We start from the raw sequence: 17,500 nt of genomic DNA on the forward strand, positions 1-17,500 counted from the left end.
TTTCCCCTTCAGGTGTGATTCTCTACATTCTGCTGGTTGGATATCCACCCTTTTGGGACGAAGACCAACACAGACTCTATCAGCAAATTAAAGCCGGCGCTTATGATGTCAGTGGAAGCATCTGTCATGTACACGCACACACATATATAGTGGTTAATGGCAGAAGTCTCTCTGATTCATACTTGGATCTCTGTATTGCTCCCACAGTTTCCTTCACCTGAGTGGGACACAGTCACTCCTGAGGCGAAAGATCTAATTAATAAGATGCTGACCATCAACCCGTCCAAACGCATCACTGCTGCGGAGGCGCTCAAACACCCTTGGATCTCAGTGAGTCTTTACATCTCTGCATTAAAACATACACTGCAATAAATGCTGTTCTCACTTAGAGTTTTGGTCTTGTTTCTAGTTCAAATATCTAAAAATTCCAATCAAGAAGCATTTTTTAGACAAGCAAAATATATTGTCATGTTTGTGCCAAAATCAAGCTAAATGACAAGCTAAATGATCTGCCAATGGGGTAAGAAAGGTAATCTTATATCAAAAGAAAAAAAAAGATTACGGGGTTCTATTTTAAACATCTAGGCACAAAGTCTAGAGCACATGGCGCAAAAGCATTAAGGGCTTGTCTGAATCCACTTTTGCTATTTTAATGACAGAAAAATACGCTCTGCGCCCCGGCGCATGGTCTCACAGGGTTGTGCTTATCCTCTTAATGAGTTCTGGGTGTGTTTTGAGCATAACGTTCATTAAACCAATCAGAGCCTCATCTCCCATTCCCTTTAAGAGTCAGTTGCGTCGCACCATGGTGCATTTGCTATTTACATGGCAGACTTTGTAAGTGTAAAAACTGAACGATTCACTAGCGAGAAAACAGTTAAACAGAGCATCTGCAGCACGAGTATAAAGAACGAGTTTCCTCCATTCGGCCTCTTTACTTTCTCTTTACTTTACTTTTACTCTTTACTCCTTTACTTTGGTGGAGTGAGGAAACGGTGGAAACTCACTTCACTCAAGACTTCATTAGCCTACATATTTAATTTAGTTTGTTAAGCGCAAAGATTTGCTTCAAAACTATTTCTAAATTCAGCTCTAAATTTAGCTTTTTATGGCATACAGAAAGCATATGTTGAGTTCAGTTCTTTAAAATAGCAACGTGCCAACAATGCACCTTAACACACCTCCTATATAGACACGTACACAGAGTGGTGCAAATGGATTTGCTGTTTAATTAACGTGGTGCAGATTATCAAAATTCGGGTTGCATTGGTCTGAAAATAGCAACAAACAAAACGAGAATGCAAAACATGTCTTGCGTATTATTGCGCCAGGTGTATGATAGGGTCCTATATTTCTTACCCCATTGGCATATTTTTTTTAGCTTGTTTTAACAAAAAACTCACTTAATTTTGGCATATTATTTCTTAAAATAAGACAATATGTTTTACTTGTCAAGAAAATCTTGATTAAGAATTTTTTTATATTTAGACTAGAAACAAGACAAAAAAAGTAAGAACAGCATTTTTGCAGTGTACATGTTTAAAATCTGTTAATGTATTCTCTTGTAATTACATTAATTACAGAAGCCTGATCTCATGAGGAAGCGTAACTTTTTTAAGTTTTGTCAGTTTAGTGGCTAATTCATACGAATTCATATCAGTTCAGTCGTACGAAATTGTACGATTTTAAAAAGAAGGCGTGGCACATAACCCCACCCCTCAACACAACCGTCATTGGGGGATGAGCAAAATATGCTAAATTGTATAAGAGATCTTACGAATTCATATGAATTAGCCACTAAATCAAAAAGTTACAAATTGCCGTGAAATTGTGTTGATTATAGAGTTGAAGTAGGGTTGCACAACACCGTTTGCAATAGTTACATTGCAGAATCTGCAGTTTTGACTCATAATTAACTAAGAAATAGTTCAGAACACAAGCTAAGTTTAACTTCTATTATGCTGTAAAAAATTGTTGACTTGACTTAAAATTGTAAGTCAAATTGCAGCATAGCTTTATTTAAGTTGACTCAACTTTAAACCCACGCACTGGACTTGACTCAACTCAAAAATCTGTATTACAAATTTAAGTTGAGTTTGGGAACAAGAAATCATAAAAAGTGTAGCTTTAACAAAGATTAATTTTATTGTTTTATTAGCGTTATTTTCCATGGTTTGATCTTAGTTCGTTGTTGTTTAACATTTGAGCTCAATACTGTTGCCTATAAAGCACTGTCTATTTCAGGGGTGCTCAACCCTGTTCCTGGAGATCGACCTTCCTGCAGAGTTTAGCTCCTACCCTGATAAAACACACCTGAACCAGTTAATTAGGACCTGAACAGCACTTGATAATTACAGGCAGGTGTGTTTGATATGGGTTGCAACTGAAATCTGCAGGAAGGTCGATCTCCAGGAGCAGGGTTGGCCACCTCTGGTCTATTTCATTTGTATATTTGCTTTATTGTATTAATTTATGCTTGTGATCATTTATGATATGTTTTTTATACTTTATAATAAACACACTACACAATTATCACAATGTAAAATTATGAAGTCTTTCCTATTAGAATGTGGTGATGTCATTGGCCCATAAACATTCCCTGCTTGTTGTTAAACTATTTCCTAACTGTAGCAAGAGGCAATTTAATCCTAGCTTGACATTAAAATGGCTGTCATAACATTATTTATCAATATGCGGAGCTTTTTGGATTCTCGGAAGCTATAGAAGTTCAAAATGTAAATCAGGAAACATGTTAGGACAACATAATCTCACGGCAATTCGTAATTTTTTGATTTAGTGGCTAATTCGTATGAATACGTACAATCTATTTTATACAATTTAGTACGATTTGCTCATCCCACAATGACGGTTGGGTTTAGGGGTGGGGTTAGGTGCCACGCCTCCTTTTTAAAACCGTACAATTTCGTACGACTGAACTCGCCCACTAAACTGACAAAACGTAAAATACTTACGTTTTCTCGTGAGATCAGGCTGGTTAGGACCTTTGTGATTGTTTACATCCCTCAAAATGGTCTATAGAGTTAATTATGACCTCAATATCACAATAAATGTGTTGTAGTAAAACAAAATATATTGCAATGTTAGTTTTCTCCTACATCGTTGAAGGCAAAAAGATTCACCCTCCTTTTATTCAATTTTTCCTTATATTTAATAGAGCTACTAAATGTTCATGGTGTTTCTTATTAGTTTTTTTTTTTATTCTGGAGAAAATTTCTTTTCATTTACCGGGAATAAAAGCAGTTTTTATCTTTATCTATAAATGATTTTTTTTTTTTATTAACTTCAAAACAAACCCCTTTTTTCCAATGATTTTGAATTTGTCCAGTGCTTTCTAATAACCCTAGTTAAGCCTTTAAATGTCACTTTAAGCTCAATACTAGCATCTTGTGAAATAACTAATAAAATATAATGTACTGTCATCATGGCAGAGATATTCATTATTAGAAATTAGTTATTAAAACTATTACATTTTAAAAATCTGTTTTAAAAAAGCACTTTAATTACAATTATTATAATTAAATACAATAATTAAAAAGGAACTACAATTTCACAGGAGGCCGAATAAGTCTGCCTTTAACTGCATACGGGACTTTGAATTGTACACTGACTACCTAGACCAGGCATGGGCAAACTCGATCCTGAAGGGCCGGTGTCCCTGCATATTTTTGCTCCAACACTAATCAAACACACCTGAACACTCTAATTAGTGTCTTCAAGATCACTAGAAAGCTACAAGCAGGTGTGTTTGATTATGGTGGGAGCAAAACTATGGAGGGACACCGGCCCTCCAGGATCGAGTTTGCCCATCCCTGGCCTAGACATACTTAGATAATAGACTGTTTTAGCGTTTTGACTACCAGGAATGTCTGAGGGGAATACCAATGCAACGTATTTTTATTCCATAAAGATGTCCTGAAAATAGCTGCAGAACTAACATTTGCAACACAGACTCATGTTTGTTTTCCTCTTTTTGCTTTTAGCATCGCTCCACTGTCGCATCTTGCATGCATAGACAGGAGACTGTCGAATGTTTGAAGAAGTTCAACGCTAGAAGAAAGCTTAAGGTAAGTTAATTTAAGTCTGGGAGATTTAAATTACAATTGCCATTTAAATTAGTGTTTATTCTTTATGACACCCATTACACATTCACCGGCCACTTTATTAGGTACACCTTACTACCGGGTTGAACCCACTTTTCCCTTCAGAACTGCCTTATTCCATCATGTCATAGATTCAACAAGATACTGGAAATATTCCTCTGATATTTTGCTCCATATTAACATGATTGCATCACACAGTTGCTGCAGATTTGTCGGCTGCACATCCATGATGTGAATCTCCCGTTCCACCACATCCCAAAGTTGCTCTATTGGATTGGTGACTGCGGAGGCCATTTGAGTACAGTGAACTCATTGTCAAGTTCAAGAAACCAGTCTGAGATGATCCACGCTTTATGACATGGTGTGTTATCCTGCTGGACGTAGCCATCAGAAGATGAGTACACTGTGGTCATAAAGGGTCGGACATGGTCAGCAACAATACTCAGGTAGGCTGATCGGAGAGGCACCCGCTGTGGTCTTCTGCTGCTGTAGCCCATCCGCCTCAAGGTTGGACGTGTTGTGTGTTCAGAGATGCTCTTCTGCAGACCTCGGTTGTATCGAGTGGTTATTTGAGTTACTGTTGCCTTTCTATCAGCTGGAACCAGTCTGGCCATTCTCCTCTGACCTCTGGCATCAACAAGGCGTTTGCACCCCCAGAACTGCCGCTCACTGGATATTTCCTCTTTGTCTGACCATTCTCTGTAAATCCTAGAGATGGTTGTGCATAAAAATCCCAGTAGATCAGCAGTTTCTGAAATACTCAGAGCAGCCCGTCTGGCACCAATAACCATGCCACGTTCAAAGTCACTTAAATCCCCTTTCTTCCCCATTCTGATGCTCGCTTTGAACTACAGCAGATCATCTTGACCATGTCTACATGCCTACTGTAAATGCACTGAGTTGCTGCCATGTGATTGGCTGATTAGAAATTTGCGTTAACAGGCAGTTGGACAGGTGTACCTAATAAAGTGGCCGTGAGTATGTGTCAAACCTTTGGTAGCACTTTAAGTAACAACTCACACTATTTACTACTAGCTTATTGCATGCTTATTATTAAGATACAGTATTAACTCTTTATTAGCACTTATGAAGTATAATCTTATTTTACATCCCTAATCCTACCCAAAACCCAAACACTACATTATTAACTATTAATAAGCAGCTAATTAGTAGTTTATTAAGATAAAAGTTGAAGTTGATGGTTTGATAATGGTGTGAATTATACAAAGTGTGACCAAACTTTTTACAAACATAGTCAGTAGTTCAATAATCAGAGCTCATCCTGACTGAAATGCAGTAAACTCCTCCAGAATGATAACATTGCTCTAAAAGATGTTGTGTGTTTGCTTTCAGGGTGCTATCCTCACCACCATGCTGGCCACCAGAAACTTCTCAGGTGACTCTAATATTCTCTTTCTGTTTCCGTTTGTTTCTGTTTCAATGCATCCACAGATTATCATGCACTGGACCTGACTGGATTGACAGTGTGACATACGTTTATACAAATGTTATGTAATGTAATGTGTATTTATATAGCGCATTTATCATGTATGGCCATACACCCAAAGTGCTTCACAATCATGAGGGTCTCTAGTGTACAGCATCCACTAGGCACCATTAACCCTTTAGATAGGCCTGTGCAAAAAAAAAAAAAAAGCTTAGTTTCTGGATTTTACATGGAGTATAACAGCAAATTAAAGTGTGTGTGTGTGAGTGTGCGAGTGAACTTTGTGCACTTACCTTGATGTGTCTGAGAAAATCAAAATATGCATCTCAGCTCTCAGAACTACATGGAGTAAACAAAAACAAAGACTTCAAATGTGGTTATAATGGAAGTCAATGGGGCAAAAACAGCCACCAACAGTAAATTAGGGAGAAAAAAAATTGATCTAACAATGCATCAAAGCCAATGTTGTTATTTATTGTGTCCAAGAATGAGATAAAAATGGTAAAAATCCAGTCCACAATTACTTTTTATATTGAAAATGCGCATTTTTGTGTGTTTTTTTCACCAAATCAGTGACATCATTTGTAAATTTGCCAATTAAAGAGTTAAAATCTTGTAATTTTCTAAACAATTCAGTGGTTTTGATCAGGACTGAGGTTGATTAATAGATTTCTGCAAAAAAATGAAAAGAAAAATATAAATCTGATGCATTTTTACAGCACTGTAATTCACACCCAGGCTCATTCTGAAAACGTAGTCCCGCGGACGTTTCTGGAGACCGCGAAATACATCCTGGGAGAAACACGTTTTTTGCTTCTCAAATGTCTCTCGCGAGTACTGTTCGCGCCCACGCTGTTCTTGCGTGAACCCACCAGAGGCCGCTGTCGAGTGACCGTCTTTCCGATTGGCTGAATGATTCTGAAAACATAGTCCCGCGGACGTTTCTGGAGACCGCGAAATACGTCCTGGGAGAAATAAGTTTTTCGCTTCTCAAATGTCTCTCGCGAGTACCGTTCGCGCCCGCGATGTTCTTGCGTGAACCCACCAGAGGCCACTGTCGAACGACTGTCCGACTGGTTGAATGATTCTGAAAACGTAGTCCCGCGGACGTTTCTGGAGACCGCGAAATACATCCTGGGAGAAACACGTTTTTTGCTTCTCAAATGTCTCTCGCGAGTACTGTTCGCGCCCACGCTGTTCTTGCGTGAACCCACCAGAGGCCGCTGTCGAGTGACCGTCTTTCCGATTGGCTGAATGATTCTGAAAACATAGTCCCGCGGACGTTTCTGGAGACCGCGAAATACGTCCTGGGAGAAATAAGTTTTTCGCTTCTCAAATGTCTCTCGCGAGTACCGTTCGCGCCCGCGATGTTCTTGCGTGAACCCACCAGAGGCCACTGTCGAACGACTGTCCGACTGGTTGAATGATTCTGAAAACGTAGTCCCGCGGACGTTTCTGGAGACCGCGAAATACGTCCTGGGAGAAATACGTTTTTCGCTATTCAAATGTCTCTCGCGAGTACCGTTCGCGCCCGCGCTGTTTTTGCGTGAACCCACCAGAAGCCGCTGTCGAACGACTGTCTGTCCGACTGGCTGAATGATTCTGAAAACGTAGTCCCGCGGACGTTTCTGGAGACTGCGAAATACGTCCTGAGAAAAAAAACGTTTTTCGCTTCTCAAATGTCTCTCGCGAGTAACGTTCGCGGCAGCGCTGTTCATACGTGAACCCACCAGAGGCCGCTGTCAAACAACCATCTGTCCGACTAGTTGAATGATTCTGAAAACGTAGTCCCGCGGACGTTTCTGGAGACCGCGAAATACGTACTGGGAGAAATAAGTTTTTCGCTTCTCAAATGTCTCTCGCGAGTACCGTTCGCGCCCGCGCTGTTCTAGCGTGATCCCACCAGAGGCCGCTGTCGAACGGCTGTCCGACTGGCTGAATGATTCTGAAGCTGATCCTCCTCCTTCCCTGAACCCAACCAATTTTACCGATTGACGCGCCCACCCGCTTACTTTCCTAAACCCAACCAACAATTTACAAAAGCCGTCAAGAAAAAGAAAAGCCCTCGTCTGATTTTTTTTAACCACGTTTCCTGATTTCTGGAACCGCTCTTCCCCGGACTCGAACCCGGTCGTCATCGTGGTCAGCTCAAGCCCACCGACGTACAGGACGAGCTAACCGGACAAACTGGTTGTGGCGGGAAAGCCCTCCACACGAAGGTAAGCGGTCAGCCGGTAAGTGCTAAAAGGAACGGCGTTCGCTTAAAAAAAATGAAATGCAGCCATACATTCCTTCGGCTACATAATTCACGGTCTCCAGAAACGTCCGCGGGACTACATTTTCAGAATGAGCCTGGGTTGTTTAATTCAATGGATGTTTTCATCCCGGATATAACAAAGGGGTAGTCAATCTGAACAGTGAACAAGGGTTAAAATGCTTTAAACAAATTAAACAGCTTTTATTCTAGCCAAAATAAAACAAATAAGACTTTCTCCAGATGATAATCTTACAGGAAATACTGTGAAAAATTCCTTGCTCTGTTAAACATCATTTGGGAGGGCGAATCATTTTAACTTCAACTCTATGCTATTTGCATATATTGCCATATATCAGATTTCTATATCACAATCCAAACAGTCACATTCAGTAATGGCTGGATAGAAAGAGAGCGAGAGACTCTGTAAAATCTCAAACCGAAGCCGGCGTGTTTCCTGCTGGACATTATCTTAAGTAGTGAGCGGAGAATGAGCGCCGGGTAAAAATAGCCAGAACGTGATGAATGATCAAGAGTGTTTGGGAGTGATAGAACGGTCCGTGTAAACGCTACGGCTGTTAAACTTGAACAGGTGGAGAAAGGCTATTTTAGATCAGAAGCCGCTGACCTTTCACAGACCCGCCTGACACTCCCACGAGGAGAGCAATTGTTAAATATGAAAACACAGCCCCATAAACAGGATGGAATTTGGGAAAGGGCTATATGCACAGCTAGTGATTTCTCCCCTAGCGATAAACTTCTGGTGAAAGGTTTTTTTGACTATTCTCGATTTCATACAGTTGCTTTTACAGCATCGATGTTGTAATGTAATACAATAACTAATACAACCAGTTAAATTGACTGTTCATTTAGTTGTGAAAGCATGAAACGAGATAAAAAAAATGGAAGAAATGAAAAGAAAAATATTTTTTAAAGCCATTTTAAGCTCAATATTATTAGCCCCCTTAAGCAATAATTGTTTTCAATTGTCTACAGAACAAACCACTGTTATACAATGACTTGCCTAATTACCCTAACTTTACCCTAATTAACCTATTTAAGCCTTTAAATGTCAATTTAAGCTGAATACTAGTGTCTTGAAAAATATCTAATCAAATATTATGTGTTGTCATCATGGCAAAGATAAAATAAATCAGTGATTAGAGATGAGTTATTAAAACTATTATGATTAGAAATGTGTTGGAAAAATAGAAAGAATTAGAGAGAAAATATATACTATATTATATAATAATTATGGCCCTACCATACACCCTGGCACAATAAGGTGCAAGACGTTTTTGGCGTGATTTGTTGCTCTTTTCAGACCAGTGCAACAGTAATTTTCATGTTTTGCACCACGTTGTTTAAAAGGCAAATCCATTTGCGCAATTTTTTGGACTTGTCTTTAAAGGAGGTGTGTTAAGGCGCATTGTTGGTGCGTTACTATTTTGAAGAACCGAAATAGGTCGCTGGTTCGAGCCTCGGCTGGGTCAGTTGGCGTTTCTGTGTGGAGTTTGCATGTTCTCCCTGCGTTCGCGTGGGTTTCCTCCGGGTGCTCCGGTTTCCCTCACAGTCCAAAGACATGCGGTACAGGTGAATTGATTTCTGGGAGTTGTAGTTGGGTTTAGTGGCAGAATTGTAGTTCTCCAGCAATCAGCAAATGTTAGATCGCTTGTGATTATGACTCCAATGTTGGGTCAATATGAACAAACCCATCGCTGGGTTAATTTTTTCAATTAAATTTAATGGTCGGTTTTGAGAGAGAGTAAATAGTAAGCAAAGATAAATTTTTGGGTGAACTATCCCTTTAAGTCTGATTAGTACTAATTCATGAGTGACATTGAGACATTGTTATTGTCAGATATATATTTTTGTTCCTCAAACTGTTTTTTTTCTAACCGTTCTTGATTGTTTACATGTTCTAAACCATCATGAAAACTATACTTTAATTAATTTTTGCGTGAACTATCCCTTTAAGCCATTTTTGTGCTAATTATTCAGTGCTCTTTTTGTCATTATTCTCAGACGTATCTTATTTTTTTCCTCAAACAGTTGATTTTCCCTGATTGTTTGTGTGTTCTGAGCCGTCATGAACAGTTCCTGGAGTGTAGGAGTGTGTGATTATGTATGCTGGAAACTCCCAGCATCTATTTTAGAGAGTCAACAGATCTCCAGAGCCAAACCGGAGCCAAAGTGGAGCGCAGACCACCGCTATGCCCCTCACTATGCTGTTCTGGGCTTTTGTGCCCTTTTTTATTGCCATTTCACTCTTTATTTGTGTCTTGCATGCAGGAGGAAAGAGTGGCGTCAGCAAGAAGACGGATGGTGTGAAGGTAGGAAATCAGGTATTCATAATTTTGATTCTTAATACTCTTGATATGTGAAAGTATATACTGCACTGTCTGGATGTTACACCTGTGATTTACACACTGGAGAATTTCTGTATTGTCGGGTTATATTATATTATATTATATTATATTATATTATATTATATTATATTATTTTATATTATATTATTTTATATTATATTATATTATATTATATTATATTATATTATATTATATTATATTATATTATATTATATATTATATTATTTTATATTATATTATATTATATATTATATTATATTATATTATATTATATTATATTATATTATATATTATATTATATTATATTATATTATATTATATTTTATTATATTTTATTATATTATATATTATTATATTATATTATATTATATTATATTATATTATATTATATTATATTATATTATTTTATATTATATTATATTATTTTATATTATATTATATTATATTATATTATATTATTTTATATTATATTATATTATATTATATTATATTATATTATATTATATTATTTTATATTATATTATATTATATTATATTATATTATATTATATTATATTATTTTATATTATATTATATTATTTTATATTATATTATATTATATTATATTATTTTATATTATATTATATTATATTATATTATATTATATTATTTTATATTATATTATATTATATTATATTATTTTATATTATATTATATTATATTATATTATATTATATTATTTTATATTATATTATATTATATTATATTATATTATATTATATTATATTATATTTTTTTATATTATATTATATTATATTATTTATATTATATTATATTATATTATATTATATTATTTATATTATATTATATTATATTATATTATATTATATTATATTATATTATATTATATTATATTATATTATATTATATTATATTATATTATATTATTTATATTATATTATATTATATTATATTATATTATATTATATTATATTATATTATATTATATTATTTTATATTATATTATATTATATTATTTTATATTATATTATATTATATTATATTATATTATATTATATTATATATTATATTATATTATATTATATTATATTATATTATATTATATATTATATTATATATTATATTATATTATATTATATTATATTATAATAAATCATTTTATATTATATTACATTATATTATATTATATTATATTATATTATATTATATTATTTTATATTATATTATATTATATTATATTATATTATATTATATTATATTATATTATATTATATTATATTATATTATTTTATATTATATTATATTATATTAAATTATTTTATATTATATTATATTATATTATATTATATTACATTATATTATATTATATTATATTATATTATATTATTTTATTTTATATTATATTATATTATATTATATTATATTATATTATATTATATTATATTATATTATATTATATTATATTATATTATATAGACAACAGTTCGCTTCACTTGCCAACAAATCACCATATTTTTCAGTGTTTGTGAGTCTTGAGATCATTCAAAAAACACACACATGCTCTCACACACACACACAGACTAAAGCTGCACACACACACTTTTGCTGTTTGTGTCGTATCATATGTACAGTAAGTCCTGTCCTCTACTGTATGTGACACTGGTCTGTCTGTTGTCTCTCAGCACCATGCATCCACTATGGACTTCATTCTGTTGCGAAGGTAAACTAGCATGTCAAACCTGTGGTAGAAAAACCTGACTCTGATACTTCATATTCAATCCATATACTCAATTCTAGGGTCAATGAATATTTAATGCTTATTGCGCCTCTGTGGATGGAGACTTTGATTGATACTGAATTAAAATATGTTGTTTTGTCAATTCTGCAGGGTATCGTTTTTATGAAGTGCATCTTTTTTTAATGTTGCTAGAAGTTAAACTAATAAAAGCACACTAACCGTTATGACGGTGAAATATTTGAGGTGTATCTTAATAGAACTCTTAATAGGCTGTGTCTGAAATCGGCTAATACTCGAGTAGGTATTACATGTGAATTTACTACATGGCTATTAAAAAATGTAGTCTACGCTACCTGACAAATGTCTTGTCGCCTATCCAAGACAACAGCATATATTAACTTCTAGTTGATCATTTGGTATCAGAAGTGACTTATATGAAAGGCAACGGCCTCTAGATTACACTTATTTTACCACAATTAAATATGATTATGGCTTGATTTTTAATTATTTAATTAGGAGAGTAAGGCCTGACTGTGCTCAGACAAAAGTCTTGTCGCTTAACAGAAGTAATGTACAGTTGTTACAACCCCTGGGCAGACTAGGGGAGTGGGGTTGCACACTTAACCAAGGATCTGGTTCAAACAAACACTCAAAGACAATTGTACACTTAGTAACATCCACAAACAAGACAATTGCTGTACAAATCATTAAAACAGGCGGTGATTAGCGAAGCAGTGAGTGAGCTATTTACAATCAACAACCAAAACAAAACATAAATTAGAAAGACTGCCTATGGGTGGCGCTAAAGCAAAGAAACAATCAAAACCAAAGCAGTCTTACTACTATCAATCCCCTCTAATGTAGTCTAATATACAAAAATATGAAAAAAACGCCCAAAGACGTCTTACCTAAACTACACTAAGGCCCAATCCCAATTTTATTTGTGTACCCCTATGCCTACCCCTTCCCCTTGGCCCTTTCAACCGAGGGTTAAGGGGAAGGGCTTCAAAATGTACCCCTACAAATTAGGACAGCACTACAGTGCCTGCACACGTCATCAGATGTCATCCCCATCTCTTGCTTCATATGAGATCAGAGGATGGCGACTGCTGTTGTTAATCCAGTTGTGCTATTTTTTGGTATTTATCTTCAGGAGATCACTGAAGGTATATATCATGTTATCATAATGATCTAATGTGGCAATATGATCGTAACAGTACTGTGCATTCACACAGTGGCCATATACGCTTATTTCACGCGGCCGCCATTTTAAAGAACCAAAGCGAGGCTGCGGTGGGAAGAAACCTGGAAGTATAGGAACAGCACTGTAAACATTGCAACAACATGCTGTGGACTACAAACCTCCAGCTGTTGCAGAGATTTCTAAATGCAGAAATGGTGTAAACATCACTTTAATATTATTCAGTTAAGTTTAATTTAAACAATTAAAAGCAATTTGGCATCAAACAACATCACTTTAAGAGTAATATGCTCAAGTGTCCTCCTAGGCTTCAGTTCATGGCACCAGTTAAACACCATGGGGACGCTTTCCTGCTTCAGTCTATGTAACCTGGTGAGCGATAAAACACTGCAGTCCTCTGTAGCACACTCTCGTGTTGTCTGTAATAGTGTTGTCCCGATACTGAAGTTTTAAAACCGGCTAACACCGAAGCACCGCTGAGCGTGGAAGACTCGACTGTTCACAGCTGCATCGCGCTCCAGTCTCAGTGTATCTGTGTTTGCACTCAGTTTACCGCTCTTCACCCAGTGCAAACACACATACATGGAGACTGGAGCGCGAAGCAGCCGTGGAGATCAGTCGAGTCATCACGCAAATCACTCGTCTGTGTTTGTGCCGGTTTGTGCTCGGTAAACAGCAGAGGGTAAACTGATGACCTTCTCGGCCAATCACAAGCATTTCAATTGAGCACGTGAACACAATGGCAAATCAGCGCTGCTTTAAGAAAGCCATCAACAGTGCCTTAAATGTTAGCGGGAAATTGACGTTTTTTCTTTAAATTCAGTATCGTGACATGTCTAATATAGTGAAAGAATCAGTTCATTAACTCAAGTTTGATAAATGGCATCTAAAACGTGTGTTTGGGAAAGAAAACGTTAGCTAACTAGTGCCATTTCCCTTAACTTAGCTGAGAATGAGCTCTGATATCCCTTTATATTTTCACCATTCATTCAGAACGGACCTTCGGATCACTCGGAAGGCGGTGAAATTATACATTTGGTGTCACTTTCTCTTCGCTGATAAGATATACAGCCAAGTACACAGCAGTCCTATGCAACTCCCAACGATATCTCCGGGTTTCTTCCCACCGCAGCCTTAATTTCGCTTATAAAAATGGCGGCCGCGTGAAATCAGTCTATTCATGTATGTAAAATCACCAAAAACAACATTAACAGTATAGCAGACACTGTAAAAAGCTCATTCCCAGCCACTAGACTTTTCTGACAGGGTATTCCAGTGTCATCGAGTGTCAGAATGTTGTGGGGCTGCCATACAGGAGTTATGATTATGGATTATAGATCGCGAAAGTTAGCGGTTATGAATATATTAAAACGTGTTTGTTTGTTGTAAAAATTTGTAGTAATGACAAACCACAGTCTGATCTCATATGAAGCAAGAGATCGCCATGACGTATGCAGGTGCTGTAGTGCTGTACCAATTCTTAGGGGTAAATTTTGAAGCCCTTCACCCTCGGTTTTGAGGGCCAAGGGGAAGGGGTAGGGGTACAAAAATAGAACTGGGATTGGGCCACAGGTCAACAAGGAGATTGCAAAAGACCATCCTCTGCTTTAAACTGGCCTGACTGAATATCTACTGTACAGAATTTACAGACAAATATAAAATACAGTAAAACACCTTAAATCTGTTGAAACGCGTCGATCTGATGGCGGTTGAGTTTGCAGCTGGATATTATCGGGAGATCGCTGACAGGAACAGTAAACAGCTCCAGAGTGTGCGTCTGAAGCTCATACGCAAGTTTATTTTACATTCTATGGCAGAAACAGCATTGAGCCTCGCTAGATCCTCCTGTATGGGCACAAGTCCATTATAAAACACTCACAGGACATTGATTTGGACAACTATGCGGATATATTAAGTAGTTCACACAAAAATACCCAAAGAGAGACTTTCACTTTCACCAGCATAGTTTGTGAATGAACAGACTTACGGGTACTAGTCGCAGACGCAATCATGAGGCTGTTTTTGCAGTAATTACTCAGAGAACAGGAGAATATAGCATATTAATAATGAAATACAAAAATTATAGTATAATATTGAGAGTTATCTATCTAATGCAGGATTGCTGAGGCCCACTGGTTGAGAATCCCTGCTCTAGGAACTAAACTCTTGTACAGGCGTAGTAATCAAGGAACATTGCTGCAGTACCATGACTGCAGCAGTACAATATTACACAGCACCTGAAAATAGTCCCCAGCTAGATAACTAGGTAACATGGCTGCGTAATATCAGTATGATTCCTTGCCTTATCAGCATAGAAACCTTTAATTTTCCATCGATTTTAATTCACAATGTATACAGAAGAGTCAAGCTTTAATAGGAAAATTATCGAAACACTTTTTTTGAGCGCGATGCTGGTGGTCAATAGTGATCTATGATCCAACATCAAGTCCAGGCATACAGTTGTTCTTGTTCGAGAAGCAGTCTCACTCTGATATACAGTACATTACAGTAAAAAATGTTTCTTTGAATGTCGACTCTTCCCTTCGTCTCCCTCTGTGTGTGTTTCTGTCTAACCTGTGCTCATTTCTCTTCCAGAAAAGCAAGTCCAGTTCCCGCACCCAGCTGATGGTGAGTGAGAAACGGGACTCCATCGTGTTGACAATCTGGCAACCCTTTAACTATGAGTAAAACATGGAGCTGCCGTGGAGCTGGACTTTCTTTCTGCTGTTTTTGGTGTTTCATCGCATCTGTAATGTCGATGCGCACGTGTGTTGTGTGCTGTTTCTGGTTATTTAACTCTCTCTTTATTAAAGGCGCACAGAGAGCAGCTGCTGAACTCATGCATCAACTGATCCTGAATCAGAAATGAACAATAAACCCTTGATTCTCAATCTCCTTTATAGGAATCATCAGAGAGCACCAACACCACAATTGAAGATGAGGATACTAGAGGTGAGATATCTGTTTATCTGTCTATCTATCTATTCAATTCAATTCAATTCAATTCAATTCACCTTTATTTGTATAGCGCTTATACAATGTAGATTGTGTCAAAGCAGCTTCACATAAAAGGTCACAGTAAATAGGAACAGTGTAGCTCAGTTTGTAGTGTTTAAGTTCAGTTCAGTTTAGCTCAGTTCAGTGTGGTTTAATAATCACTACTGAGAGTCCAAATATTGAAGAGCAAATCCAACGATGCGCAGCTCTACAGATCCTGAACCATGCAAGCCAGTGGCGACAGCGGAGAGGGAAAAAAAACTTCACTAAAGGCGGAAGTGAAGAAAAAAAACCTTGAGAGAAACCAGGCTCAGTTGGGCAGGATCATTTTAATTTCTCCGCTGGCCAAACGTCACGTGCAGAGCTGCAGTCTCAGTAGCGGAGGCTGGAAGCTGGCCTCAGCGAAGACTCGTCTGTCTCTGGAGCGTCATAGGAAACAGTCTCATGTTCTCCACTCTTCCATGACCATCGCAGTAGTTGTTCAGGATTCGGCCAGGTCCAGGATATGGAAACCTTGGGATCATCTCGTCGTTGGTCTTGGATCGAATCAGTGACTCTGCATAGTCTGAGGGCCTCGGGAAGAGTATCCCCAGGTGGAAATGGAGAATAAAGAAAATAATTAGCGTAGCTGCTGTTCATAGTGTATATCAGCAAGATGCATAACCTGTGTGGAAGCCCCCTAAGTGGTGCACTAAGTGTATGCTTTACTGAACAGATAGGTCTTTAGTCTAGTTTTGAATTGGGAGAGTGTGTCTGAGCCTCAGACGTTATCAGGAAGGCTATTCCAGAGTTTAGGAGCTATAAATGAGAAGGCTCGACCTCCTTTACTCGACTTTGCTATTCTAGGTACTACCAGAAGCCCTGAGTTTTGAGATCTTAAAGAGCGAGTTGGATTGTAGCGAGACAGAAGATTGGTTAGATAAACAGGAGCTAGATTATTTAGAGCTTTATATGTAAGAAGCAATATTTTAAATTCAATACGAAACTTAACAGGCAGCCAGTGTAAGGAGGATAAAATTGGGGTGATGTGATCAAATTTTCTAGACCTGGTTAGAACTCTGGCAGCTGCATTTTGTACTAATTGAAGTTTGTTAATAGAGGATGCTGGGCAGCCAGCAAACAGAGCATTACAGTAGTCCAGCCTAGAAGTCATAAAAGCATGGACTAGCTTTTCTGCATCTGAGATGGATAGCATACTTCGTAACTTAGCTATATTTCTCAGATGAAAGAAAGCAGTTTTTGTGACATGGGAAATATGATTTTTAAAAGTTAAATTGCTGTCTAATATGACACCCAGATCTTTTATAGTAGAACTAACGCTAACTTTGTATCCCTCTAATTGTAGGTCGAGTTGTGAGATCTGCTGTGTACAG

General features: G+C 36.9%; 1 protein-coding gene across 3 annotated transcripts in view; it reads left to right on the plus strand.

Annotated features, from left to right (window-relative positions):
- The window catches only part of camk2a (calcium/calmodulin-dependent protein kinase II alpha), a 71,594-nt gene that overhangs the window by 43,660 nt on the left and 10,434 nt on the right, over window positions 1–17,500 (plus strand). Inside the window, exons 9-15 of one of the 3 annotated variants that reach the window (XM_056446555.1) lie at window positions 13–107; window positions 208–330; window positions 4,002–4,085; window positions 5,475–5,517; window positions 10,115–10,155; window positions 15,726–15,758; window positions 16,034–16,082. In XM_056446555.1, coding sequence (XP_056302530.1) covers window positions 13–107; window positions 208–330; window positions 4,002–4,085; window positions 5,475–5,517; window positions 10,115–10,155; window positions 15,726–15,758; window positions 16,034–16,082 — 468 coding nt within the window. Of the gene's footprint in view, window positions 1–12; window positions 108–207; window positions 331–4,001; window positions 4,086–5,474; window positions 5,518–10,114; window positions 10,168–15,725; window positions 15,759–16,033; window positions 16,083–17,500 lie in introns of all 3 variants that reach the window. The other 2 variants (XM_056446556.1, XM_056446557.1) reach the window with 2 other exon arrangements.

The sequence above is a fragment of the Danio aesculapii genome, chromosome 21 (genome assembly GCF_903798145.1).
Source record: "Danio aesculapii chromosome 21, fDanAes4.1, whole genome shotgun sequence".
Lineage (NCBI taxonomy): Eukaryota > Metazoa > Chordata > Actinopteri > Cypriniformes > Danionidae > Danio > Danio aesculapii.